The sequence below is a fragment of the Pseudopipra pipra genome, chromosome 2 (genome assembly GCF_036250125.1).
Source record: "Pseudopipra pipra isolate bDixPip1 chromosome 2, bDixPip1.hap1, whole genome shotgun sequence".
NCBI classification, from domain to species: domain Eukaryota; kingdom Metazoa; phylum Chordata; class Aves; order Passeriformes; family Pipridae; genus Pseudopipra; species Pseudopipra pipra.
Window position 1 is genome coordinate 95352715 of NC_087550.1, and position 25117 is coordinate 95377831.

At 38.9% G+C, this 25117-nt stretch overlaps 1 protein-coding gene across 5 annotated transcripts in view; it reads right to left on the minus strand.

Annotated features, from left to right (window-relative positions):
- Positions 1-25117, minus strand: part of MYO16 (myosin XVI) — a 375232-nt gene that overhangs the window by 284056 nt on the left and 66059 nt on the right. For 2 of the 5 annotated variants that reach the window (XM_064646535.1, XM_064646534.1), the window contains exon 1: positions 16761-17167. The exons of the other annotated variants lie outside the window; for them this stretch is intronic. In XM_064646535.1, the coding sequence (XP_064502605.1) occupies positions 16761-16788 (28 nt within the window). In that variant the 5' untranslated portion in view covers positions 16789-17167. Of the gene's footprint in view, positions 1-16760; positions 17168-25117 lie in introns of those variants that run through there. 5 annotated transcript variants of the gene reach the window in all.

Below are 25117 nucleotides of genomic sequence, written 5' to 3' on the forward strand. Positions count from 1 at the left end.
CTCACACAGCCAAATTCCAGTTTCAGGAAGGATGTGCCTCTTTGTGTCCTCTGCCTCTCCACTGGGATGACTTCAGCCTGTATGAATGTCCATCTATTTGCTCCATGAAGAACAGTGCTTGACTGCCAAAACTGGCCTCACATAGCAGTTTCCAGCATGTGGCCGGAGTCAAACAATTCAGGCTGATTGACAAAAGATCTCCATCCATTAGGGCACTGTTCTCAGCTGAAAAGTAAAGAATTGCAGATGGAGTTTCTTCTCTCAGCACATCTGGAACCTGGTACATCCCAGATGATATCAGTATCTCATTGTAGATGTAACAGCTGCAGGTCAGCAACCTTGTTAGATTAAGCCTGGATTAAACAACATAGTATAGATGCAGACAAGGCAAACTCCCTGAATTAATCCTTCAGGTGCTCATCTCTAAGGCATGCAACATTCAGTCCCAGTTTTAGAACCAGGCAGATCTGTGTTGGCCTACTGAGCAGGGGAATCAACAACGGCACAAGAGGCAGAGCGCCTCGAGAGAGCTCAACTCAAACCCAGGAGGATTATAGACATGGATCTGGAGGAAATTCCATGGACCGCTTAGTACCACTTGGAGCAGGGAGTTAGTCACCAACATTGGATTAGATAACCTTGTCTTGTCTAGTAGTCTTGAAAACCTCTATCAACGGATTCTGCAAGTTCTCTGGGTAAACCGTTTCAGTGCTACACTGTCTTCTATCAAAAATACCTTGGTTTTTTTGGTGGCCTTGTTACTATTGTCACTACTGAGAAGCCTTCAGCTTTGTCATGTCTGCTAGTTATCCTTCTGCTGCCCCCACTCCACTTCCTCAAGGTCCATCTTACACTGGGGGGACCAAGACTAAACACATACTTGCAAGTGCAGCTTCACTAGCCCCATGTAGCAGCAGATAAAGAGTTTCCCCCAACTGCTGGTTGTACACCTCCTAGTATAGCCCACTACGTGGTTTGCCTGATTCATCATCAGTGTGTAGGGCTGGCTTCCATTCAACTTTTTGCCCACTGTAACCCCTGCAAACTCTTCAGCAGGGTTGGAGCTCAGGTCAGGCAGTTCCCAGCCCATACCAATGCACAGGGTCAGTTTGCCTCAGGCATGAAAATATGCACTTCCCTTGTTGAACTACCCGAAGTTTCCGTCAACCCAATCCTCAGGATTAAGCTCTACCACTTGAAGTATGCCAACTACTCTGTCCTAACTGAGCACTGCCAACAGCAGCAACAACTTCCACTGTAAAGAAAACCTCCAGGAAAAAAAGAGGTGCTAAAATCCACAACTTTATTAGGCAGACGTAAACTGTTACTGTTTAGAGATTGACAACTCAGCTACAGACTCAAAAGCAAAGCTACTAGAGAACTTCTTAAAGGGTAACATGTGCAGCAAGTCTGTCCATCTTTCCTTTTCCTTATATGAGAAAAATGGCACAAACTGCCATAATGAACTGGAAAAAAAATGAGACCCATTCAAATAGCAGAAGATATATGAAAAACATGTTCTCAACCAGAGCTGGTTTTGAGTATGCTAGTCAGGAGGCAGTGCGGTAACATGAGGAAAGGTTTGTTGGTAGCGAGAAAGGTTGCCTTCTGAATCAATCTGCACAGGAGTTTATATCTCATGATATAAGATATCATGTTTGAAGATTATTTTATGTGGTTCTTGCCTCAGTGTATGACGAATTACAGTTATGTACAGTGATTCAATAAGGTCACTGTCATTGTCATGGTATATTGCACCAGATAACACATTGGCAGTGTCTCTCATCAAAAAACTGAAAAAGCTTACCAAGTTATTTAATGAGATATTCTGGACAAAAACAACTAGAATAAACAAGATTGTTGGTATATATAGAGTTTTAAGGTCTGCATCTTCCATACAAGCACACAATACAAAAACCTTTATGAAACACTGAAATATCAAAACCAGAGAATTTTTTATTGTATTGCATTGGTTATTAACTAGTACAGGACAAAGGAAATCATTACCTCTATAACCAACAGAAAAAAAATGTTTCAAGGATGCCTGTTAGTGTAGAGCTGCTTCATTGCCTGGGTCCACCCTGGACCACAAGAAAAAGAAGAATCATAGTTACAAAACAACCTGTTCATAAAATTGTAGCAATTTACTCACCACTGGACAGATGCTAACTGCATCACAACACAAATTATGAGCTTAATCCTCCCTGTACAAACAAGAGATGTCTGAGTAAAGAGGAAATGTTTGCTTTGAATTGTCACTAGTTCTCACTGTGAAGATGAGAGGGAATATTTTGTGGCACTACAAGCACCAGCTCCCGAACAACACCAAGAGCACAGGAAGGGTGATGGGACACAAACAGAGAGAAAGAATGTGATTGCCACAGGTATTTTCTTCCATCTCCTGCAGGTGACTTAAGCCCAAGTAACTTTACAGTATGCAGGAACATTTTTGCCACACCTATTTTCAGTTTTCTTTATACTTCTGTTTCTTATGGCTTTATGTTAATTAATTTTAGTCACTTACTCTGGCATTTAAATTGGGATACTAGTCATCCTAAAAAAATGCGCCTCAGATGGTAATTCACATGACATGGGGGTGATTATGTCCCTGTCTAATCTGGGGCACAGGTCAGAATTCATTTCCAGAATGTGCAACTGAATGCCTACATACATGTTCTCATAGTTTTCCTCTCTGCTCAGATGTATTGTGACTTTTCATGTGACATAAATATTTGCTCATTTGCCATTGTGATTCAGAGAAGTAAGTAAAAGTCTTGTACCCTGGGAATAGCGTGTTTCACAAAGTATCTCTTCATTAAAGGCAAATATCCAAACTGCTGACACAGCTCAATGCAGCAAGCATCTCAAGCAAAGTGACACAGAATGATTTGCTTGAAATTGCAAATTTCCAAATACTAAGGCACATGCTTACCTTTATGTAAACATTTATGTTGATTTTGATGATATTTTAAACAATGAATAATGAAACTTCCAGATATTTGTAAGACTGTGGTCTTTACAGCATTGAAACAAAGTGCAGAGGGCTTAAAATATCTGGAAAAATGCTAATCTGAGATTCTGAAAATGTATTGCTTGAGACTGCTACCTAAACAATATTCTAAGCATCTTGATCTCACTATAGGAAAAAGCGTAAAAAAAGCTCAGAAATATACATTACGTTTAGTTTAGGTCCTGTGACACTTCAGCTCCGCTCTTGATCTGTTCTTACTAAAGATAATGATAGCAGCCCCTCTTCACAACTGCAATTAAACACCTACATTCTAATTTAGATACCTGAAATTGTCCTGAAATATAAAATATTTCAAAATTTCAACATTTCCAGTGAACTGTTAAATAGATTAGCATTCATTAAATAAATCAAGCCATTGTTTTTAATAAGGACTGTACTACTGTACAACACTTTTATAGCTGGCTAGCTAAACATAATCACAGTACTAACAAAGTAATGTGGAAAAGGCATGTAGTGAGCAGCAAATGCTTTGGCACTTACAGACCAAGGTACATGGATGGTGTAAAGCAGTGCAGCTTCATCTAGTTCAAAAAGCTACATTAATGTACACTCCACGTTTTCAAACAGAAATCAGATGAGAAACTAAAGCACTGACCCTTTCAGCAATGCACTTTGCTGTCAGACATAATGACTTCACTATATGGGAGGATTTTCTGCTACTAGCAATGAATATTATTTAAATGTATTATGTTAAATTAGAAATAATAATTTATTAGTATTTATGCACCTGAACTGAATTCCATATGAAATCAGTGATAAAAATATTATAGCCTAACCAAAGTCATGGTGTCTGAACCACAGATCAACGCATTTTTTACAGGTGTTCCCTTCACAAATTATTATGTATTGCCTACTCATCTTCCAGTTTCAAAAAGAAATACTTCCTAGCCACAGAAAGGGCTAGCTTAGTTTAAATCCATCTCAAATTGCAGCATTAAGGTCAGTATTAAACTACTTTGAAAATCCTTTGTTCAGCACAGAAAAAATTACTTACCATGTGAACAGTCTCTCCATTGCATTTATTAAGCTGTGACTGAATCGTGGTGCTCGTAACCACTCAGCCTGACTTTCACAGCTAAAACGCTTTCATCAGGTCAGTAGTGCTCTGCTCACCGTAGCAACGAACTTAGTCCTTTTCTTTTTTCTTGGTATCCCTTCCCACCCCAAAAGCAGATAATCATGAGGGAGCAGTATAAATGTAAACGATTTACCTTCTAAAGAATTCAAAGAATTCAATTAATGCCAGGTCCTCTGAGAATAAACTACATTGCAGTAAAGGAACTGATGTGCTTCTTCTGTTCTTTGCTTCACAGAGCTTCTTTCAGGTGTAATAGGAAACAGGTCTTTTAAATGGCATGATACAAAAAGCTTCCTCAATTTCTGTTTAATACCCAGTTCTGTCTTTGTTGAAGAGTAATCCTGAGCACATTCGAGCAACCATCCTCTTATAAAACCTTACTCCCGTGTGATGCTCTTCAAGAGCCTTTTGATGTGACTAGACTGGTAAGCAGGATCTGCAATCAATTTCCAGCTTGATACCATGTAAAAGTTACTTATCAGACTATTAATCAACTCTACATGCTTTCTAATAGACTCTGCTACCTATCTATCAGCAATTCAGTGAAGTTATAGTGGATTCTATAAAAATTTATTATATTTAAATCAAAGAATCAACCACTTTGGGATCTTGCCATTGTAATGATAGAAGAGAGGCTGAATAATATCTAATTAAATATAACGGAAGGCTCTACCCTGTCATTTGTGATTTATGCTATGTAGCAGTCTGTAACATACAGATATTTTATGTTCTAAGTAAAATTCATTAACTGTGTGCCAGCTTATTCAACAAATGTAGCCAAACTGTTTGTCTGTGCATTAACCGTTGGTGTGATAAAACATGGGTTTCAAATACATGCATAAGTGGTTCTTTCCATTTTTTAGAAATAAAAATAATCATTATTATTTCCTTTTGCCTGTCTTGAAGCACAGGGAACTCAAAAGTCTGAATGGTTTGTGAGGAAGTCTGTATATCCCAGAGCAGCAGTCCTCATCTGTGGACCACATCCAGGAATTGCATGAATGCAAGCAAAATGAACACTGTTTATTTTGGTAAAGCTGCTATCTCAATAGCCTCTCTACTGCCGTCATCCTTCTATACTCCCTATACTCCCCTGGACAATGAGACAAAGGTGCAGTCTGGATTCCCACAAACCACAGCATACTTCAAGTACTTTCTCCTGAAAACATCAGAACCTTTTGTGAAACAAACTAAAACACCATTGTCTGCTCTGGAGCACTGAGAGTTTCCAACTGAAAAGACTGCACACTCTCAGATACGAGTAAAACGCATTAACCCATTCATCTCTTCTCACAGAATATCCCAGAGAAGTCCTCTAGAAAAAAATAGCTTCTACTAGTCCTTGCACAGACCTAGCTGTCTTTGTTTGGCTGCAATATAAAACTTATGAAGTTGCAACTAAGCTTTGAAAATAATGGTCATTTCCTTACAGTAAATGGAGATGTAATAACACATTCATCTCTGGTCCACACTTTCAGATAGAGGGCAGAGAGGAGGGGAGGATGTGCACCTGGGAACAGATGCACTGGAAAATTCTTTCTGTCATCACAGTATAATATAAAGGGTTTGTTATACACTCATCACAATAAGTGATGAAAAACACTATGACTGTTGCTAATACTTGTAAATCTGCAACTTGGAAGAGTGATTTAACACATAGGTGCATAGTGAGAAGAAGTCAAAACTACAGTTGAAACATCCCCCGGGTAAGTTAAACAGCAGCAGTGACAATCAACTGTTTTACTGCTTGAATAAAGAAACAAGAAATCAGATTTCTTCAAAATCTGGAAAAATTCTTTAATCACAGATATTCTCAGACATCACTAGTTAGGCTGCAAATATGCCAGGGATCAAGAGGCATACAGCATATGAGAAGTACAGAAAACACAGAAGAAAAACACATAAATCAAAATTCGAAAAAGCCTGAATGAATAAAATTCAGTAAAAAAAAAAAAAATATATATGAATGAAGACAAAGACGATATTGAGTATCATACATCATAGAGAGTTAAAAGCCACAAGGGAAACACTGGTTCACAGGCCTAACCATAAGGACTGGCAAGCACAGAGGAAAGGAAATCCTATGCCAAGTGAACTGTGGTTCTACATGCACTCTAATAATTTACAGAGATTACTGTAAAGTAAAAGCAGATGGAAAAGTAGTTTACAGCACACTGCAGCTAACAAAAATTCTGCAGCTGACCTAATATGTAGGCCTTTGGTCACTGTTCAGTGTACATCAAGGGACTGCCGCCTCAGTTTTTAAATAGCAAGATGATTGGAAACAGGCTCTCCTCCTTTCTGCAGAAAGGCAACTTATCTAGAATATTGTATTCAATTCTAGACACTCAAATTGGAGCAGTTCAAAAGAAACTACCACAAATGCTTCTGGGGCCTGAGGGACTGATTTATGAGGAAAGATGAAAAGAATTAAATATGCATAGCTTAGCTAAGCAGTGACTAAGGAGAGAGAAAAGTTAACAGAAACTGAAAGGGAAAAAGAAAGATTATATAGCATAAAAATGAAGGGAATTTGGAACAATAAAATTAATTTAATATAATGCAGACTTAGGCAGAGTACCAAGATAAAAATAGCATGCATGGATGAGATTAACAGGTAAGACCACTAGATTCCTTGTTTGGTGCACTGGGTGGACAGCCACACAAAGCACCAATGTGGGCACTGCAGCTCAATGTTTCTGGCTCTCAGATCAGCTCACTCACTCAGCCCTGACAGCTCCAAATAGCCCTGTGAAGTTCTGTAAAGAGAACCTGCCAGTAAAGTGGAGAAGCAATGCATGAGAATTTCTGGAATGTAGAACTACACCACTGGCATCTGAAAGGCTTCTCTCCCTTGCACTGGGAGGGTAGTTATTGGGTATGTCCTAGGTAAGCCTGGGCTATGGCTGTGGTTGCTATTCTGAGCTGCATTCTCATGGATAAATGAAAATGAAAGCAGTTAGCAGCCATCTTGACAACAGAATTTACAATAGTCTGTAAGGTCACCTTCCACATCTACCATTATACTTGTGGTCACAATACTACAGCACAGCTGTATGGCACGTACGTATTAAGAAAAAGAAGCAAAGATAAGCACAGTCACACTTGATTGTTAACATGCATAGTAATTTCATTTCTGGGTTAAATTAAAATGGGGAAATATAGAGGAGAAAGATGAGAAGGAGAAGGAGGACAAGAAGGAGGAGAAGAAGAAGAAGAAAGAAGAGGAGAGTGGAAGAAGAAACAAGTGAAGAGCTTCAGCTCATTTCACCAACTGAAAAAGAGCATAGAGTCAAAGGATGGACTATAATCTACACAAATCTTCAAACTCCTTTACTTAGGAAGTAACTGGACAAATATAAATAATGCTTCATAGCTACTGAAGAAACTGAAATAGACATCAAAGAGAAATTATTATGGCAGTTCCAGTGTTACTGCTTACAAGACAAAAAAGTGTCACTCTAAGACGCAATAAATCTATATACTCATTGGTGATTAAGAGGAATTAAGACACTTAGTTTGCCTTAAGAACTTTACTTTTCTCAACTGTCTATATGACTTACCCATATCACTTCCGTAACTAACATTAGTACTGCAGCTAACAAATCAAATAATTGTGTCCAAAGGAAAGCACCTTAGAAAAAAGCTATTAATGTGCACTCTGAATGTAAAATGTCTCTCATTTTCATAAAAATGATTGTTCAGTGATACATTGTTTTTGCCTATTTTCTTAGAGCCTCCTGCAATAATAATAATATCTGAAAACAACAATGCTACTCTTCCCACAAAGACAGATAAAAGAGAAAATTTCTACATGCCTGCCTCCCTCCTTCCTTATCATCAGCTTAGATGTCAACATTTACAAAACTTTTACAGGAGAAAGCTTTGATAGCTTTTATAGTAAAGAGATCACATTTGAAAGACATCGATTAACCTTCAAAATACAACCTTAATGCATTGCTCCATTTTCTGTAGATGTTTTTACAAGGTCCCATATATATTTTATATATCACACTTCATAACAAGATTTGCACCAAATGGGACCACAGCAGGAGTTCACCAACCTGAGGTGGTATGGCCCAGATCTATTCCTGTCAACGTGCTCTGAATACTGCTTCAATCTCTTCTGAACTGTCATACTGCATAGAGAGACATTCGTATTAGGGTGTACAACCAAAGATATGACTCCATCTTTTCCTTTTTCTGAAGAATAACATTTTTTGTTTTAAAATCAACTATGAAGTAAAAGAGAGTGAAGTACACTTCCAAGTGGAAACCCTACATGAACGTCTGTATTCCAGCTGGCTAAAAAGCTAGTAACAAATGACCAAGTGCTCTTCTAGTTCTGTGTTGTGCCCTCCTGCCCACACACCTTGCCAGGTCCCATTCTTGCTGGCCAAAAAGAGGTTTAAAATGGACTACATCCCACATCTCTGAATCATCCTACAGATGGGGGAAGCTGTCGGGGACAGTTTTCTTCAGCATACAAGAATGGCACTGGCAAGGAAAACAGTTTTGGTGATACTACTTGCATTTGTGTTTCTGCAAGTGACAACAGACTGATCCATATAATCTGTTAGCTGAGGGTATGTGCACTAGTCAAAATAATAGTACTTGAGGGTTTCTTCAAGCAAGTCTTATTTTGCTGTTGTTTGCACTGAAGGCATTTGCTTGAAAGCAAACAAATGCAAAATACACCTTTTAATATAAAACAGTTGAACATAATTTTTTTTTAATTGGTGGTGATCCTTTATGATACATTAAAAAACTTGTTAGGACAGCTCTTTATTTGCTCCAAATCGAACTAAACTTCTGTTGACTTAATTATTTCCACTTGTTTAAGAACAAACCAGAATTAGTTCAAATTTTACTTGCTTTAAAATAACCACACTTATACTGTGGCAATTTTGATGCAGGTGTTAATCGAATTATCGCAAATATTTTCTGGTTTGGTTTTGCAACTTAGCAACTGTCCAAATTTACCATGATGCCATATATTAATTTGTATGAAACAAGAAAGAAAAATAATTTTGACTAATTGGAGCTACTTCACAATTGAAAATATGTTTTCTAGTCTCAAAATTTTCACAAACTTTGTGAGGAAAAGTGGCTATATTGCTACAATCTCATAAGAGGAAAAAGAGAGGGTTGGGGGGGGTGTTGGTTTGCTTTTTTTTCTGCTCTCCGTTCTTGCAGAAATCTTCTCAAAAAATGTAATATAAGAATTTGAAGTTTCACACATGCTGTGCCAATATGGTGAGAAAATATGGTACTTTGACCTTTGCAATCTTATTTCATCTGATTTTCAGGGTGGCTAGACTTCTTTGCTGTTGGCAGAATTAGTACATTAGAAGAAAAAAGCACTCCAAATACCAAAATTATCATAGATTTCTTTAAAATTTCCTTACAAGTTCACAGCAAAGTTTTCCACAGAAAGTGCTGAAACTTTCCTCCCATGATAGATTTTTTTTTTACAGTGAGAAACAAAATTATGACATATAAATATTTGGTGGATGACTGTGATTTCCACTAAAATATTATAACTAGAACCTATTTTTAGTTGAATACGAAGTTGGAAATGTTATAGCTTTCAATTGTCCAATTTAATATTGCTACTCTTGTTATTTCAAAGTGTATTTTTCCAAAAACCAATGCAATATAAATCTTCATTGTAATATAATTTCCAAATGCTATTCTAAGCGGTTGCCATTGTTAGGAAAGTTGTTAGTTGCTACTCTGAGGAAAGTTTTATTTACTTGGAGGCACACTTGGCAAATTATTAGATCACTGGTACTACATGGTAATTGCCAAGATAATTTGGTTGTACCCAACATTTTTCTAAGTATCACTTCCTATGTCTAAATACAGATATTTTTACCTCTTTCCTGGCATTCGGTGTCATGATCTTTAACTTTTTAAATTTAGATGAGGTAGAAAATAAATTAAAATTAAAAAATAATGTTGAGTTTCTCTCATTGTCACATGAGCTCAGCAACTGGAGAATAAAAGTAAATAAATGCATCTAGGATCATCAGCTGGTACAGATGTACTAGCATTCATAGGTGGTAAATAATTTCCTATTTTCCTTTGTCCTGCACCTATCCCGTGGTGACAGTGAGAAAGACAGAGACACAAATAGTAAAAATATTTTTACAAAAGTAAAAATATTCTAATTGTGGTTCTATTTGTATCAAGGTTAGTAAGATAATACCCATTTGTTCTTGACTGCATAATTATAAACCTATTTTTTTATATATCCTTCATGACATCTGAATTATCATACTGACCAAGCTTTTTAAAAAAAAGTCTGCACTGTCTATCACTGATGCAAATCCAGTCTGTCAAAATGGAGTAAGAAATACCATGTATTGTCTTTGCATTCATTTATGAATTTTTACACTATAAGCTTCTCAAACAAATATCTTTCAACAAAATCTCTTTATCCCCTCAGAATTGCTTTATGTATCTTCACAGGACCTAAAAACTTCCAAGCAATGGCTCATTATACAGAGCCGCTCCTCCTACTCTTTCAGGACTCGCAGGGAAGATGACTCCTGCCTCTGCCTCCCAGCCTCATTTTCAGCAGGCAGGGTCTCTCAGTCATGCTGAGCATCTCATTTCAGTAACAATCTTAACCTCATGCCACAGGTCACAGTGTTATAAGGATGTACGAGGAAAAGGAGTATTTTCCAGCAGCCATGCTGTACTTAGCTCTCATTGCAGAAATAAACCATGACACGAGAGTTAGCAGACACCAGCATGAACTATCAACCTAAACAAATGGGATATATGTTGAATAAAGACTGGTACACACATCCTCCTCCTGTTTATAATTCTCCTTCCCACCACCTGCACAATTGTTACTATTTTGTCCCTTGAGCTCTTCATTGGAGGCAGAGGACATGTCCAAGAGAACATGAGAATTCTCTGGAACATCAGAATTTACACTAAATAAATTAATAACACCTCCTGACCAACCCTGGAATAGAAGAAATCTTGTTCACAGGAAGAAGAAAACTTTAAAGAACTTTGCTAGTTCTCTCATGTCACTAACCATCCCGTGTGACAGATGTTACCATTACTCGGGTCATCACACATTCTGTACTTCCAGAGAGGTGAAGGATTCCTGTGTCACAGACTAACTACAGGTCTCCAAATTTCTTTTCAGGTTCCTCTTCTCTTCTTATTCAGTCTAAACTAATAACCCACTCTACTGACAATTTTCACAGGCCTTGATGTCTCACATCAAGAAAGCTGACACGAAGGTATCACATTTCACCCACAGCATTACTTCTTCATCCATGGGAGAATCAAGTTCAAGTCTCCATCTGCTGAAAACTGAAACTAATGTATCATATCACATCTTTCCCCAACCCTTTCTAAGTTGCATAAGGTTCAGGTAGAGCTACTGCTGTGGCACATGTTTGGAGCCTCACAAGACTCTGGTTGAATCCCTTGGGAAAAGCACAGAGACTGAATTTGAAGTGCTAAATGAGTGTTTAGAACAAAACACATCTTTCCGCCAAAGTATACAGGAATGTGCCAATACATTCTGTCCCATAACCCTGCTGAAGAGGAACAGGCACCATCATGGGTGAAACTCTCATCCAACTATGTTGAGAGTTCTACTAGCTAATAATTTTATTGAAACAGAAAATGTATTGAAACAGCAAGCTACGGAAAAGAGGGGTAAAATTAAACAAAATGGAAATCATAAAAATTAACCACAGAATTTAGTCTCATTCATAAATATGTGAGCAATTTTGTTATAAAGCCTTGAATTTAGTGTGAAAAAAAACCCACAAGATGACATCTGTAAGTACGTTACTGCTGGCTTCTGCCTTTCAAGATGAAGTATATTACTAAGGTCTCTGTCACTGCAGACCAAAGTCAAGACAATGTTTTTGTCATGTAAGGACAGACTTCTGTAGTATATGGTCTTGTTAAGTACTATGATTAGGAGGCAGAAAAAAAAGGAATAGTTGAGATGACAAGATATCCAAAGAGGATACAGCAAAATTTAAAGGCCAAAACTTTCAGTGCATCTTTCAGTGCAGCTTGAAAAGTGGGCCTATGGGAACCTCGTGAGGTTTAACAAGGCCAAGTTCAAGGTGCTGCACCTGGCTCAGGACAACTCCCAGTATCTATGCAGGCTGAGGGCTGAATGATTTGAGAGCAGGTCTGCCAAGAAGGACTTGGGCATGCTGGTGGATAAGAAGCTGGACATGACCCAGCAATGTGTACTTGCAGCCCAGAAAGCCAATCATGTCCTGGGTTGTATCAAAACAAGCGGGGCCAGCAGGTCGAGGGAGATGATTCTCCACTCTGGTGAGATGCTGCATGGAGTGCTGCATCCAGCTCTGTGGCCTCTAATATACAAGAACATAGAGCAAGTCCAGAGAAGGGCCACAAAGATCATTACAGGGTGGGAGCACCTCTCCTATGAAGAGAGGCTGAGAGCGCTGGGGTTGTTTAGCCTGGAGAAGAGAAGGGTTGACCTTACTGTGGCTTTCCAATACCTAAGAGAGCTGAAGAGGGACTTTTTACAGCGGCATGTTGTGATAGGACAGGGGGGAATGGCTGTAAGCTGATAGAGGGCAGGTTTAGATTAGGTATCAGGAAGAAATTCTTTACTGTGAGGGTGGTGAGGCACTGGAACAGGTTGTCCAGAGAAGCTGTGGCTCACCTGTTCCTGGAAGTGTTCAAGGCCAGGTTGGATGGGGCTTGGAGCAACCTGGTCAAGTGGAAGGTGTACCTGTCCATGGCAGAGGGGTTGGAACTAGATGATCTTTCAGCTGCCTTCCAACTCAAACCATTCTATGACTTTATGTTCTTCTACTCTTAATTAATTTTCTTCATGGACAATCCTTGCCAGGTAGCAGATGCTGAAGGTAATAAGGGCTAGATGTTGAAGAGAATAATTCTATTTATTTTATATCTTGTTTCAAATCCTAAATAAAATTTACCTAATTAGTATTTCAATCCCAAATCTCTGTAATCATCGCTCTGTAACAGAACACAATGCAGTGTTTCATAACTCATACAAAGGAGATAAAGAAAATGGAAGCAGAGATAAACCAGAAAGAATAGATGTTCAGATTTTTTGATCTTAATATTGGGATAAATTCACTTGGCTTAGACTTCCAGTTGGTGTGACTATAACTCCTTATAGCAAGGTTTTAATTCTGTTTGCATTTATGCACCTTTATAGCATTTGCAGCAGAAATCAGACTCTCGAATAATAAACTTAAGCCTCCTTAGTAAAGTATTGTTTTTCTTAGTTCCCTCTGCAGATTCCGCAGAGGATGTCCAGAGCACAGGTGGAAACTCAGTGCCATAACATGTAAATGCTGATATTTATGTCATAACTAGATATACAAGGAGAGAAAATAGCATCAAGGTGCTGCCTAATTTGCAAAATTACATTCATTTGTACAGTCTGTCACACAAATCATCGAGAAAAAATGGCACCCAGCAGCTGGCAGATGTGATACTCTCCTATGCACCACTGTTCTCTCTTTTAAATGGCTCATGCTCACAGATTGTCAAGGAGAAGCCACTAGCACAGACAGGGACAGCTCAGAGCAGCAGCGATACTTGGCTGCAAAAAGGAGATGGGCACAAGTAGTGACAACATGAGCTGCTCAAGCAGGCAGACACACATACAGCTTGTGTGTTAATGCTGCAGGTGCCAGCTAAAGACAACATGACTGCTGCAGCAGGCATAATTTCAGAGTATTACTGGGATGAAAGACTTCACTGGGCATGGTCCCAGAAAATCGGGTTTGACCACGCAGCTACCCCTGCTTAGAGCAGGAGGGCATATCCAGAGAAAGGCAATGGAGCTGGGAAAGGGTCTTGAGCACAAGTCTGATGAGGAGTGGCTGAGGGAGCTGAGGTTGTTTAGTCTGGAGAAAAGGAGGCTCAGGGGAGTCTTCATTGCTCTTTACAACTACCCGAAAGGAGGCTGTAAGGAGGTGGGTGTTGGTCTCTCCTCACAGGTAACAAGTGATAGGACAAGAGGAAATGGCCTGAAGTCATGGCAGAGGAGGTTTAGATTGGACATCAGGAAAAATCCTTTAGGTTGGACATCAGGAAAAATTCCTTCACTGAAAGGGTGATCAGCATTGGAAGGAACAGGCTGCCCAGGGAAGTGGTGGAATCACAGTCCCTGGAACTGTTCAAAAAAAACATGTGGATACAGTGCTTAAGGACATGGTTTAGTGGTGGATCTGGCAGTGGTAGGTTAATGGTTAAACTCGATGATCTCAGAGGTCTTTTCCAATGTTATAATTCTACAGTGGACTGGAGACCTTCAAGGTTGGATCTTTCCAGCCTGAAAGATCCTGTGACAAGATGGAGACTTACATGGTGAAGTATAGGTCATTTTCACAGCCTTCTAATGGGAGCAATGCACTGAATAAATTAGACAGTATTAGTAAAATGGTACTAAAGCCATAGGAGAATAGCCCTTCTCAGCTCAGATCTCCACACCTAATTCCTGCAGAGATTAAAAAAAAAAAAAAGCAAATACATGCAAATGCCAGGCACATAGCATTACAGTTCATAAAACACTACTTTTAAGGTGCCATTAATTTGTGTCTTTTAGCTATTTCCCTTCTCCCCAAAGCAGACCAAGAGACAGAGCTCTGCAACCACGCTTCCTCTGGTTCAGTGTCTTTTCCTTCTGATACAGGAACCATTGATGAAATGGATTAAAAGCAAAGAGTGGTGTGAAGAGTCATGTCCCAACCACTGTGAGATTTAGCTGTTCTCAGCACATCTCAGAACGTTGCTGGTTTTGCCACTGTGCATGCAGCCCTGGCCCATCTTTGATCCCATCTGTCTGCCAAGCACAAATATCAGCAACATATTGGCATGTTAAGTCAAATAATAATGCTCAGAGGAGCATCACAGAGGAAGTGTTTCTCCTTCACTAATTACAGTTGGAAATGGAAGCACTTTTGCCAATTCTGAGAAGCATAGGCAGTAAAATGCCATCCTGTCGGGCTCCAGCCAGCACCCAATGTCTTCTAAACCACGCTATTTAGGAAAAGAGCTATGTAATAAAATACCCCAATTTACTGAGAAGTAACTAATCAAAATTCCAAATTTAAAAAAGAAGGAACTAATGCTGTACATTCACCTTTCCCTCTGCTGTGTTTTAGTCCTTCATCTCTGCCTTCTAATCAATGCAACAAACATCCCAAATAGTCGTCATTTGCTACCTTTTAATAGAAGCACCTCATGGTCATCCTCATCTCTTTCCTATGGTTTCACTGAAAAGTTACTTATTTAATATGCTATTGACACTCACATGCCTATATAGATTTGCTACAGTTTCACTTTAAGAAAGCAATTCTAAAGTGAATAAAGACTGAACAATACTTTTTTGACATCTTCAAGAGAGTTATTATGTTGCAAATTCCTCATTTGCATTTATCAAGTCTTAATACAAGCTCTAAGACTTATTCTTAGAATGCACCTTTAAAGCTGCAGTAAAACTAATTTGTGATTCTCTGCATGAACAGGGAATTTGGGCTTGTAACTCCCACTAGTTTTAAAAACAGTCCATATACAAGTCCCATTGAATACAAACAAGAAGAAACCCACACAAATCATTTTTCCTTGAATTATTAAAATACTTCCAGGGTATCTTAATTTCAAATTTAAACAGAAAAGAACCACTTTACTTGTTTCTTAACTGTAACACGGTATTTTAAAAATAGTTTCAAAAATGTCTTTGGTACACTTAAGTCATCAAAGACTACAATCTGGAGAGAAAACCTTTTACGGCAATCTGCTATTTTTCATTTAAAAACTGTGACATAATCACTAGAAGTCTGAAGTTTTCCAAGTCCTTAAGTAAAAAATATTCATGGTTGTCAAACTACTGCTGGCTGTCTAAAACAAGTACCTAAACAATAACTCATTTATCTGATGTAAATCCAGCAATTTCTACTCAGACCATGTATGCTTTAAAAGGCAAATCCTAAAAGCTTGAAAAACGTGCAGCTAGGAAGACAAGCAGTCTTGAAAAAAAACGCTATCAGGAATTTGTTCTGCATTGAATCAATACATTTAGCATAGTTCCCAATTTCAGGACATCTTTAAGGAGGCAGCTTGAATGATTCAAGGTTAAAAGTTCATTACTATTTTTTAAGTCTGTCACACCAAATAGCTAAATATTCTGATAGAGAGGGGATAGAAGCATTTGATCTATAGTAGATGATGAGCTGGGCTCAAAATTATAAAGCTATTCTCATTTGTATACCCTTGCAAAGCGTGAGAGCCATGTCCAAGGTTGTCCTTAAAGGCGTCCTTAACATAATGCTGTGAATGGCATTTTTTCTTTCCGGATATTATATTCTTTGGTGATTAATTTAAACAAAAGTTTTAAAAGCTGATCAGTATGAAGTTCAGAATGAGAGCTTTATCACACACACAATGAAGTTGCCTCTGAACAGAGGAGAAAAAGAATCACTGGGCTCTGCCTGCATATTCACATGCAAAGTAACAACTCCCGTTCCCCACTACTACGGTTGACATCATGCAGCATCTGCCTTTGACTTTTTGCATATGCATTGAAAAGACACACCTTGGAAAATAAAAAGACAGTTTTAAAAGCAAATTAACCATTTTGTTACTTACAGCATTTGATAAAATGGTAATGAGACATTCTTTCATCTCAGGCTGTAGTCTTGCTACAGGTTTCAGCATTCTCTTCTGCTACAACTGTCATGCCCAGAAAATGCATTATTTAAAGCCCTTCCTCAGGTATCCAGTATACCTCAGAATACATTATTTAATGCAGGTTCTGTTCCAGGATCTTGCAGAGGCTTCCAAGTCATCCTCACCCGGCTGCTGGAGTTACGATAAACCTCTGTGCGTCTTGAACCATGACTGCTGCACGTGCTATTGTAGCACAATTGATTGACACCGCTCCTAATCCCACATCCCTGGAATAGAAAGATTTAATTGGTGTGCACTTGCAGCCACATTCTTCCAGCACTGAGGTGTGCTGCTGCACTGCGGTTTTCACAGTCCTGCTAGTTAATGGCTTTTCAATAGCTTTCAAATGGCAGCAAACTAAGCTTGATGAGTGGGCTCGAATGAAATAGCAGAACAGGGGATCTTAAATTTTATTTCTGTATGTTGTTCACGTGCCAAATGTGACCAGATTTTTAGCTAGTACTGAACCAGGATTATTTTTAGTTGCCACCAGTTGCTGTGTGAATAGGAAATTGATATAGGTTGCCAAAAATAACCATCTTTTAGCATCACAGATCATTTTTCAGTATAAGGTAAAAATCAGGATAGAGCTCACAGCCATCTTCAGACTCTCATGGTTTATGCATGGATTCATTTACATTGAGCTAAAAACATGCTCATGTGTATTCTCCTTGATGTGTTCCTGTTTTATAATTTCTTTGTATTACACTGCATCTTTTTCACAGATAGAATATTTATGTCAGAAGAAAGAAACTGCAAGCTCTGCATAGTTTATATTATGATTATGCACATGTTGTCTAATGACATTTTAATCATTTATTGTAAGACAAAAAGCCTAAGAAAATGCATCACTAAGAACAAGTTCAACCAATTATTTACCACACTACGGAATAACAAGTCAATGTATAGTGACGCATTACCCGGTTTTAGATTAAGGGCACACAAAAGGCAGACCTGCATTGTATTTTAAACACCCAGACTGCAGCATATTCTGAGAACAATTCCTGCATTACTTTTCCAAGAACAGTCACCCATGAATTTGCTTAGTACTTCTGTGAGAAACCTACAGCAGAACTATGGTTAAATATTTTTATATAATCAAAAAATCATTTAAGAAAACTATGCTCAGCAAAGAGTTACATTTGCTTATCATGCATCACGTTTACCACAATCAACACTTCATTGAGTGAGAGCTGTTGTAAAGGGGAACTGATAGCCCAGCCACATTTAAATCTTTTATTCATCTGAAAGGGTTCTCACCTACTATTTTGTATACATAGCATTTTTAACAGCTACGAAGTGTTAAAGGGACTACAAGGGGAAAAGGGTCTAACTAATTAGTGAGGATCACTAATGCAGATTCTATTAACTATTCTGCAAAGTTCCCATAAGAGCAGAAAGATATATATTCACAGGCTTCCAGTGATCCATTAGCAAAACCCTTAGGTGAAATCTCTCAGCTCTAACAGCCCCATATTTCACATCTGGTTTTACGTACAACATGCACAGCAATTCTTTTGCAGAACTAATTATTTAGGTGTGGGTTTTTTTCCTGAAAACACAGCTTTCCAAAAGAAATGACCAGAGGGAATCAGGGATAAATTATATAAAGCACAATACAGTAGTTACATTATCATGGAAACTTTTTTACTGTAAAGCTCAGAAGTCCAAAGTAATTAAATCTATCCAGACTGTCTTTCACACCTATACAACACTAGGCTAGTTTGGGCCACATGGCTTATAAAATAAACATACAAAGTGTTTTAAGAGACAACGTTAGTCATAGTTCATGAGCAAGTGTCAAGTAATCTGACAAAAAGCCCTTTGAGCAATACTTTTTGGTGGAGACACTCCTGACAGGTTCATCTCTGGTGGCACTGTCAGGCAGACAGACTGCCATGACTGATAACATCACACTTTCACCAACCATACTGGTTAAAACCAGGAGGACTCTTGATAAACACTAGTGAATGGAAGAAATGGACAAACAATGCTTTTCAGAAGACAGAGGAAAAAGGAAGAGGAAGCATCTCTGATTTTGGCTTGAACAAAATGTGAAGTAAAAGTATTTGGATCTGTCTCATTTCAGATTGTAACATATGTGTTTATCTATTGAATTAACATAGTAAAAATTTAGGATGGTGGAACTTGGTAGCATTTATGTGACAGGCTAGACTACATCCTCCATCCTGCAAGGAATAAGAGAATTCAACAAGCCTAAGTGCAAGGTCCTGCACCTGGGGTTGGGGCAACCCCCAGTATCAGTACAGTCTGGGGGATGAAGGGATTGAGAGCAGCCCCCAGTATCAGTACAGTCTGGGGGATGAAGGGATTGAGAGCAGCCCCGTCAAGAAGGACTGGGTGTTAGTGGTGGATGAAAAGCTGAACTTGAGCCAGCAATGTGTGCTCACAGCCCAGAAAGCCAACTGTGTTCTCGGCTGCATCAAGAGCAGCATGGTCAGCAGGTTGAGGGAGGTGATTCTTCCCCTCTACTCTGCCCTTGAGAGATTCCCATCCCTGGAAACATTCAAGGTCAGGCTGGACAAGGCTCTGAGCAACCTGATCTAGTGAGCCTGCTCGCTGCAGAAGGGGGTTGGATGAGATGACCTCTAAAGGTCCCTTTCAACCCAAACTGTTCTATGACTTGATAGTCCTTTACAGAGAGTGTTAAGGTACAGGACATGTACCTCTCGAATGCTGCAAGCTTTTGACTTGCTATTTACATCAGACTAACTGGTAACAGTGCTGCTGTCTATACGGCTAACACATCCCTGATTTCTTCTCTCCTAACATGCACTAGTCCACGTAATCAGGGAAGGATGTGGGACTGTTTGACAAGGGATAGTCTGCAATGCTACACCATAGCTTGGGTCTGTGCCTTTCAGTTGTATTGTTGGACTGTGCCAGTCCATGGGGCAGCATGTACTCACCTGCAGCAGGGCACTGTGCACTCTGCCATTCTCCAGAAGTCTGTGTGCCAAAAATATGTGGTTGGCTGCTCAAGTATGAATAACAGCCTCCAGGTGAATGGAAGATAGGCACAAACTTTTCAAGAGGTGACACCTTGGCAGATGGCAACCTCAACAGGCCCTTCATTTTAGAATATCACATTTCTTTTGCTTGTTTTTTTAATTATATAAAATATTTAGTTTTATTACATGGGCAATTATCATTAGTGGGATTTGTAAAAGAAGTGAAAGCACTGTATATTGCTGTCAGCAGGAAATTCTGACAAACTGAAGGGCAGCACTAAAGCAGCACAAAACTGAGGAGGGAGGAAAGGTCCCAGAGACATTTTAGAATGAAAACGCTGGGCAGAATAAGTAGCATGAAATGGAGAATGAAGAGAAATGACAACAGTGGACAACTGCAAGTGCAGAGACAGGATGAACCTTGAGAAGTGGCAGCTAAACATGAGGCAAAAGTAAGTCACAATAGAATACTTAAGGAGGTGAAATCTGGTTCACCTGTTGGAAAGACACATTATTTCCACTGCAACCTTTTGCTAGGCTGGAGAGTAGAGAAAGAACAGAGAAGAAACAACAGTATCCATGGTGGTGGTTGTCCATGTCACAAACAAAGATTTCAGGTGTGAGAAGAAAAAGAAAAACTTAGGTTTCTGAGATGATTCCTTATGAGGGAATACTTAATTGTCAGTAGTTTTAAAAGAAAAAAAAAATTGCACAATTTGTTTATTCACAAAGAAGAGATATTAGTCATGTTAGGTATTTTCTCCCGACTGACCTCCAGCAATAAAAACAGAATTCAGAAGAGAAGAAAGATCTAAACAACATTTAAAATCTGACAATGTAAACTATGGAAGTATATCTAGACAAGCTTTGAGCGCATTGTAAAGTTACTTTCTCTGAACATTAGGTAACATAGGTATGTTTTCAATTACAACCCCACTGTTCCAAAAAGTTAGTTCCAAAAAGACTATGCCAGTGTTTAACTCTACAAAGAGGCAAAAGTGCTCTTGGATTGGGGGATAAAGAATGAGCTGGCATTAAACCTGGTGATAAAATTTATTTGATTTTGTCCAGCATAGCAAAAATAGAGATAAAATAGAAACAAGGTCAGAAAACAAAATACATTTGGCCCTTCTGGAAAAATTCCTTGCCACCTCTCCCTATAAGCAGCCAATTTCATGCTTTGTACAAATTCACCATTTAATGACATTACAGAGTTTTTAAAATAGAACCTTGGAACTGGTCAGTCATCACTAGGACAGCTCTTTTTCTTAAGATAAACACACATTTCCAGTTTGCCATCTCAGAATAGACACTACTTTCACATCTGAATTTCCAAGGCTCAAAACTTGACTCAGGAAAAGCACCTATGAAATGCATCCTACAATAATCCAGCAAACGAAAACAGTTTAAAATAAGGTTTTGCTGTCGAGAACTGACACCCTATTGCATTCAGGACATGTAAATATTTTGTTACTATTTCAGCGTCTTCTGGTGTCACAAACAACTGAACATCTAATAATTTTCTCATCTTGGTATTTTATAATTCACATATGACTGAAAGATTTGTTAGAGAAATGCAGAACTATCTGAAAGCAATCTGAATAATGAGAAAAACATCATGACTACTGGTTAAATACATGACAGATGCTCCCCTTTTATGCCATTTTCATTCAGTGCAAAAAAGCTTTCTATATTCCTTCAGGTGTTACAATTGTGCATTAGTTATGGGCTTAAGACTGCAGAAAAAAAAAGGTTAAATACAGAGTAACATTTGACTTTGCTCATATGTTTTGACAAGTGATACTGCTTAGCAATCAAACCTTGGCCATACTATCCAGCTGCCAACAAACCACTCTTCAGATAACATCTGAAGTTGTATGCTTCATCAGGAAGCTAGGGATGAGCCATAGCAGATGTAGATACTTAGCAAGAAGGACTCTATACAAATTTGCTCTACATGAGTCACAGCAGAAGAAAACATAGCAGTTTTTCCAAACAAATTTTCAGATAAACTTGCCGGTAAGATAGCTGTGAGGTTTGCTCCGGAGACAGCAGCAACCAACCAAATCTAATCACTCAATCAATCACTCAGAGTGTGGCTGACCTCTAGAGAATCAGATGATTTTTTTTGTTTTCTCTTCCCTTCCTCCAAGCTTTGCACATTCTCTTCCCTTCCCATTTCACTGGAAATGCCTTGATTTTTCAGAAAGCTGGCAATCTTCCTCCCATTTTCTACCACTGGATTGAACCCTTACAGAATGAGAAAAGTGAAAAAATCCTTTTTCTTCTTCTCTATATACTATTGTAACTGAACGTATATGAGAGGACTAATATGTACATACTTTTTAATGGACTGAAAACAGCAGGTTAAAATCACAGGATATTATTACCCAGTCCTGATGAAGTTAGTAAAATTACCAGTAGAAGTCTTTTACTCTTAGATTTTAACCTCAAAATCAGTAGGGGTTCTGCCATTGCCTTCAAAGGGAACAAACCTAAACATTTTCAAGAAATGACCTAAGATTATGGGAAAACACATAAATGAGGTGCTGTCTTGGAAAAAATAATTTGGAATTACGCACAGCCCACCAAGATTAACTGGCTTAACATCTTCCAAGTGCTCCTGTTACATTTGGTGTTAATTGGAGACTATTGCATTTATCCATTTCTCAACATCTTTGTCATTTCAAAACCACTTTTCCTTATCGTTACCAACATATTTTTGTCATATTAAAGGACAACATAGCACTAGGTAATGCTAATTTGTCTTGAGAAATTAGTGGGATTTTTTTTTTAACCAAATCTAGGTCCAACCTTATTACCTAGGTTGAAGTCAAGAGTGGATCAGCACCTTTTACTATCACTCTTTATAGATCTTCCATCTATGTAAATCAAACATTGCACTGACATAGGCTTACTGAATTCAGTTCTGTATGTTTTAAGGAGAAAAATCATTACATCTGCTAAAAAATATTAGCATTTGCTGAACATAATTATAGTGTCTGAAACTAACACACATTTAAAGTGTTTGCCAAGGATAGTTTCATATTAGTATGCATTTAATCATCAGAAGCAAATTTCAGAAATGGACTTTAAGCATATGAAATGGACTTTAGGCATATGAAAAGAGATATAAAGGCTTAGCACACAGACAAGCCAACAATAAGATGGAAAGGCCCAAAGATAGTGGGGTTTTTTTGGTGTGTCTCTGGATTTTTTTCTCCTTCTGATTAGAATACCATACATAATACAGGAGACAAGTTATAGATGCTTTTCTGAGGTTCAGTCCAAAATGCATAACCACATTTAGAATACCTCAAAGTTGGTACAGGTCAAAGAGTGAGCAAAAAGAGTCCTTCAAAGACTAACTTAGGAGATCAGATAACCTATTCAAAAGGTGATGAAAAAAATACGATTCAGTAGATACAGATATTTCACAGTGAGACTGTGAGTGACAAGGCAGGTGAGAAAATATTCCTCACTGATTTAAGCCGCTAATCACAGACCTATTGAGGAAAGAGGACAGCTCCTGATGTGCCAAACGGACACCATATCTCAGGAGGGTTAAGGAACTACAGCCTGGATAACTGACATTAATACACTCTTCAGAGGTATAAATGTGACTGTGACCCCCACAGACCTTAAAAAAAAAAAAAAAAAGGTGATAAAAGTTGGTGTAATCTGATGAATGCAATCTGAGACGTAAGGCAAAAAAAGCAGTGCCCTTGACAATGCAGTTCAGAAAATCTGCTGCTAGTCAGCTGCAGAGAAGAAAGGAAGTTTTCCAGATTTCAACTTTTTAGCAACAAACAATAGCTAATTTTTCTTTTGCTGCTCTTGTTCTTTGTTGTTGTTTCCTTTTTTTTGTATATTTGAAATTATAACCTACTTTGTATGTTATAAATAAATATTTTTGTGGTGAGGATGGCAGTATCAGAGAACTGAAGGCAAGAGAATGAGAAGGCACTCAAGGTGCACGGCTTTCAGTCCTACTGGCAAGTATGCCCTGAGTCGGTCACGATGGAAGAGAAAGGCAAATCTGCAGCTGTTCTCGCTGCATCCCCACCAGCTGCTCCAAACATATCAAGGGTAGAGAAACCAAGAGAAGGGTGAGAGGCTGGCTGACAGCTGTAGGGCTCTCACGAGCACATCCATCAGTCCAGCTCCAGTTGACCACCACCCTGCGACAGGGAGAGCTGCCCCGGAATTGCAATGTCAGAGACACCAGCCCTCAGGTGTTGGCTCTGCCCACCTACAAGGTCTCATAACATAGCAGCACCGTAGCGAGGGCAGGCAAAGAGGTAAAGCAGAGATCTGCATGCCCTTGGCTCTGATTGCAGACAGGTTGCAGCTGATCAGTCCCTAACAATGATGTTTGATGGGAATCTTGCTATAAGACATAGGAGTAATCATTCTCATTAACAGGTACCTCCTAGGGCAATAGCAGGCTGGAACACAGGAGAAGGCAACACTGAGTGACTGTGGAAAGCCTTGGAGGGTAACCAGGGGCAGAGTTGTGCCTAACTGAAATAAGCTAGGGGGCCTGATAGGATTCATCCCATAATCATCAAAGAGCTGGCTGATGTCATCACAAAACCTCTCTCAATAATTTTTGAGCAGCCTTGGGAATCCAGAGAGGTCCCAGCTGACTGGAAGCTGGCCAACGTTGTCCAGATTTTCAAAAAGGACAAGAAGGAGGACCCTGGAAATCACAGGCCTGGTAAAGTTATGGAGAAGATTATTCTGGGCAGTATTGAAATACACCTAAAAGACAACGCAATCACTGGTAACAGCCAGCACAGCTTCATGAGAGGAAAGTCCTGCTTATCAAACCTGATTTCCTTTTATGACAATTCAACCCACCTAGTTGATCAAGGGAAGCCAGTTGATGCAACCTTTTTGCATTTCAGTAAAGTTTTCATACTCTCTCACAGGATCCTTCTTGACAAAATTTCCAGCACACAGCTGGATAAATACATCATGTGGTGGGTGAGCAATTGGCTCATGAGTTGAGCAAAGAGGGTTATAGTGAATGGGGTTAACAGCAGATTGGTGATCTGTCACTAGTGGGGTTCCATAGGGCTTCATTCTAGGGCCCTGTGCTCTTCAACATCTTCATAATTGACTTGGACTGGAAGGGATACTAAGCAAGTTTGTAGATGACATAAAACTGGGAGGAGCTGTTGACTCCCTCGAAGGGAGGGAGGCCCTGCAGAGAGACCTCGACAAATTAGAGGACTCTGCAATCACCAACCATATGAAGTTCAATTAGGAAAAGTGCCAGATTATGCACCCAGGATGGAG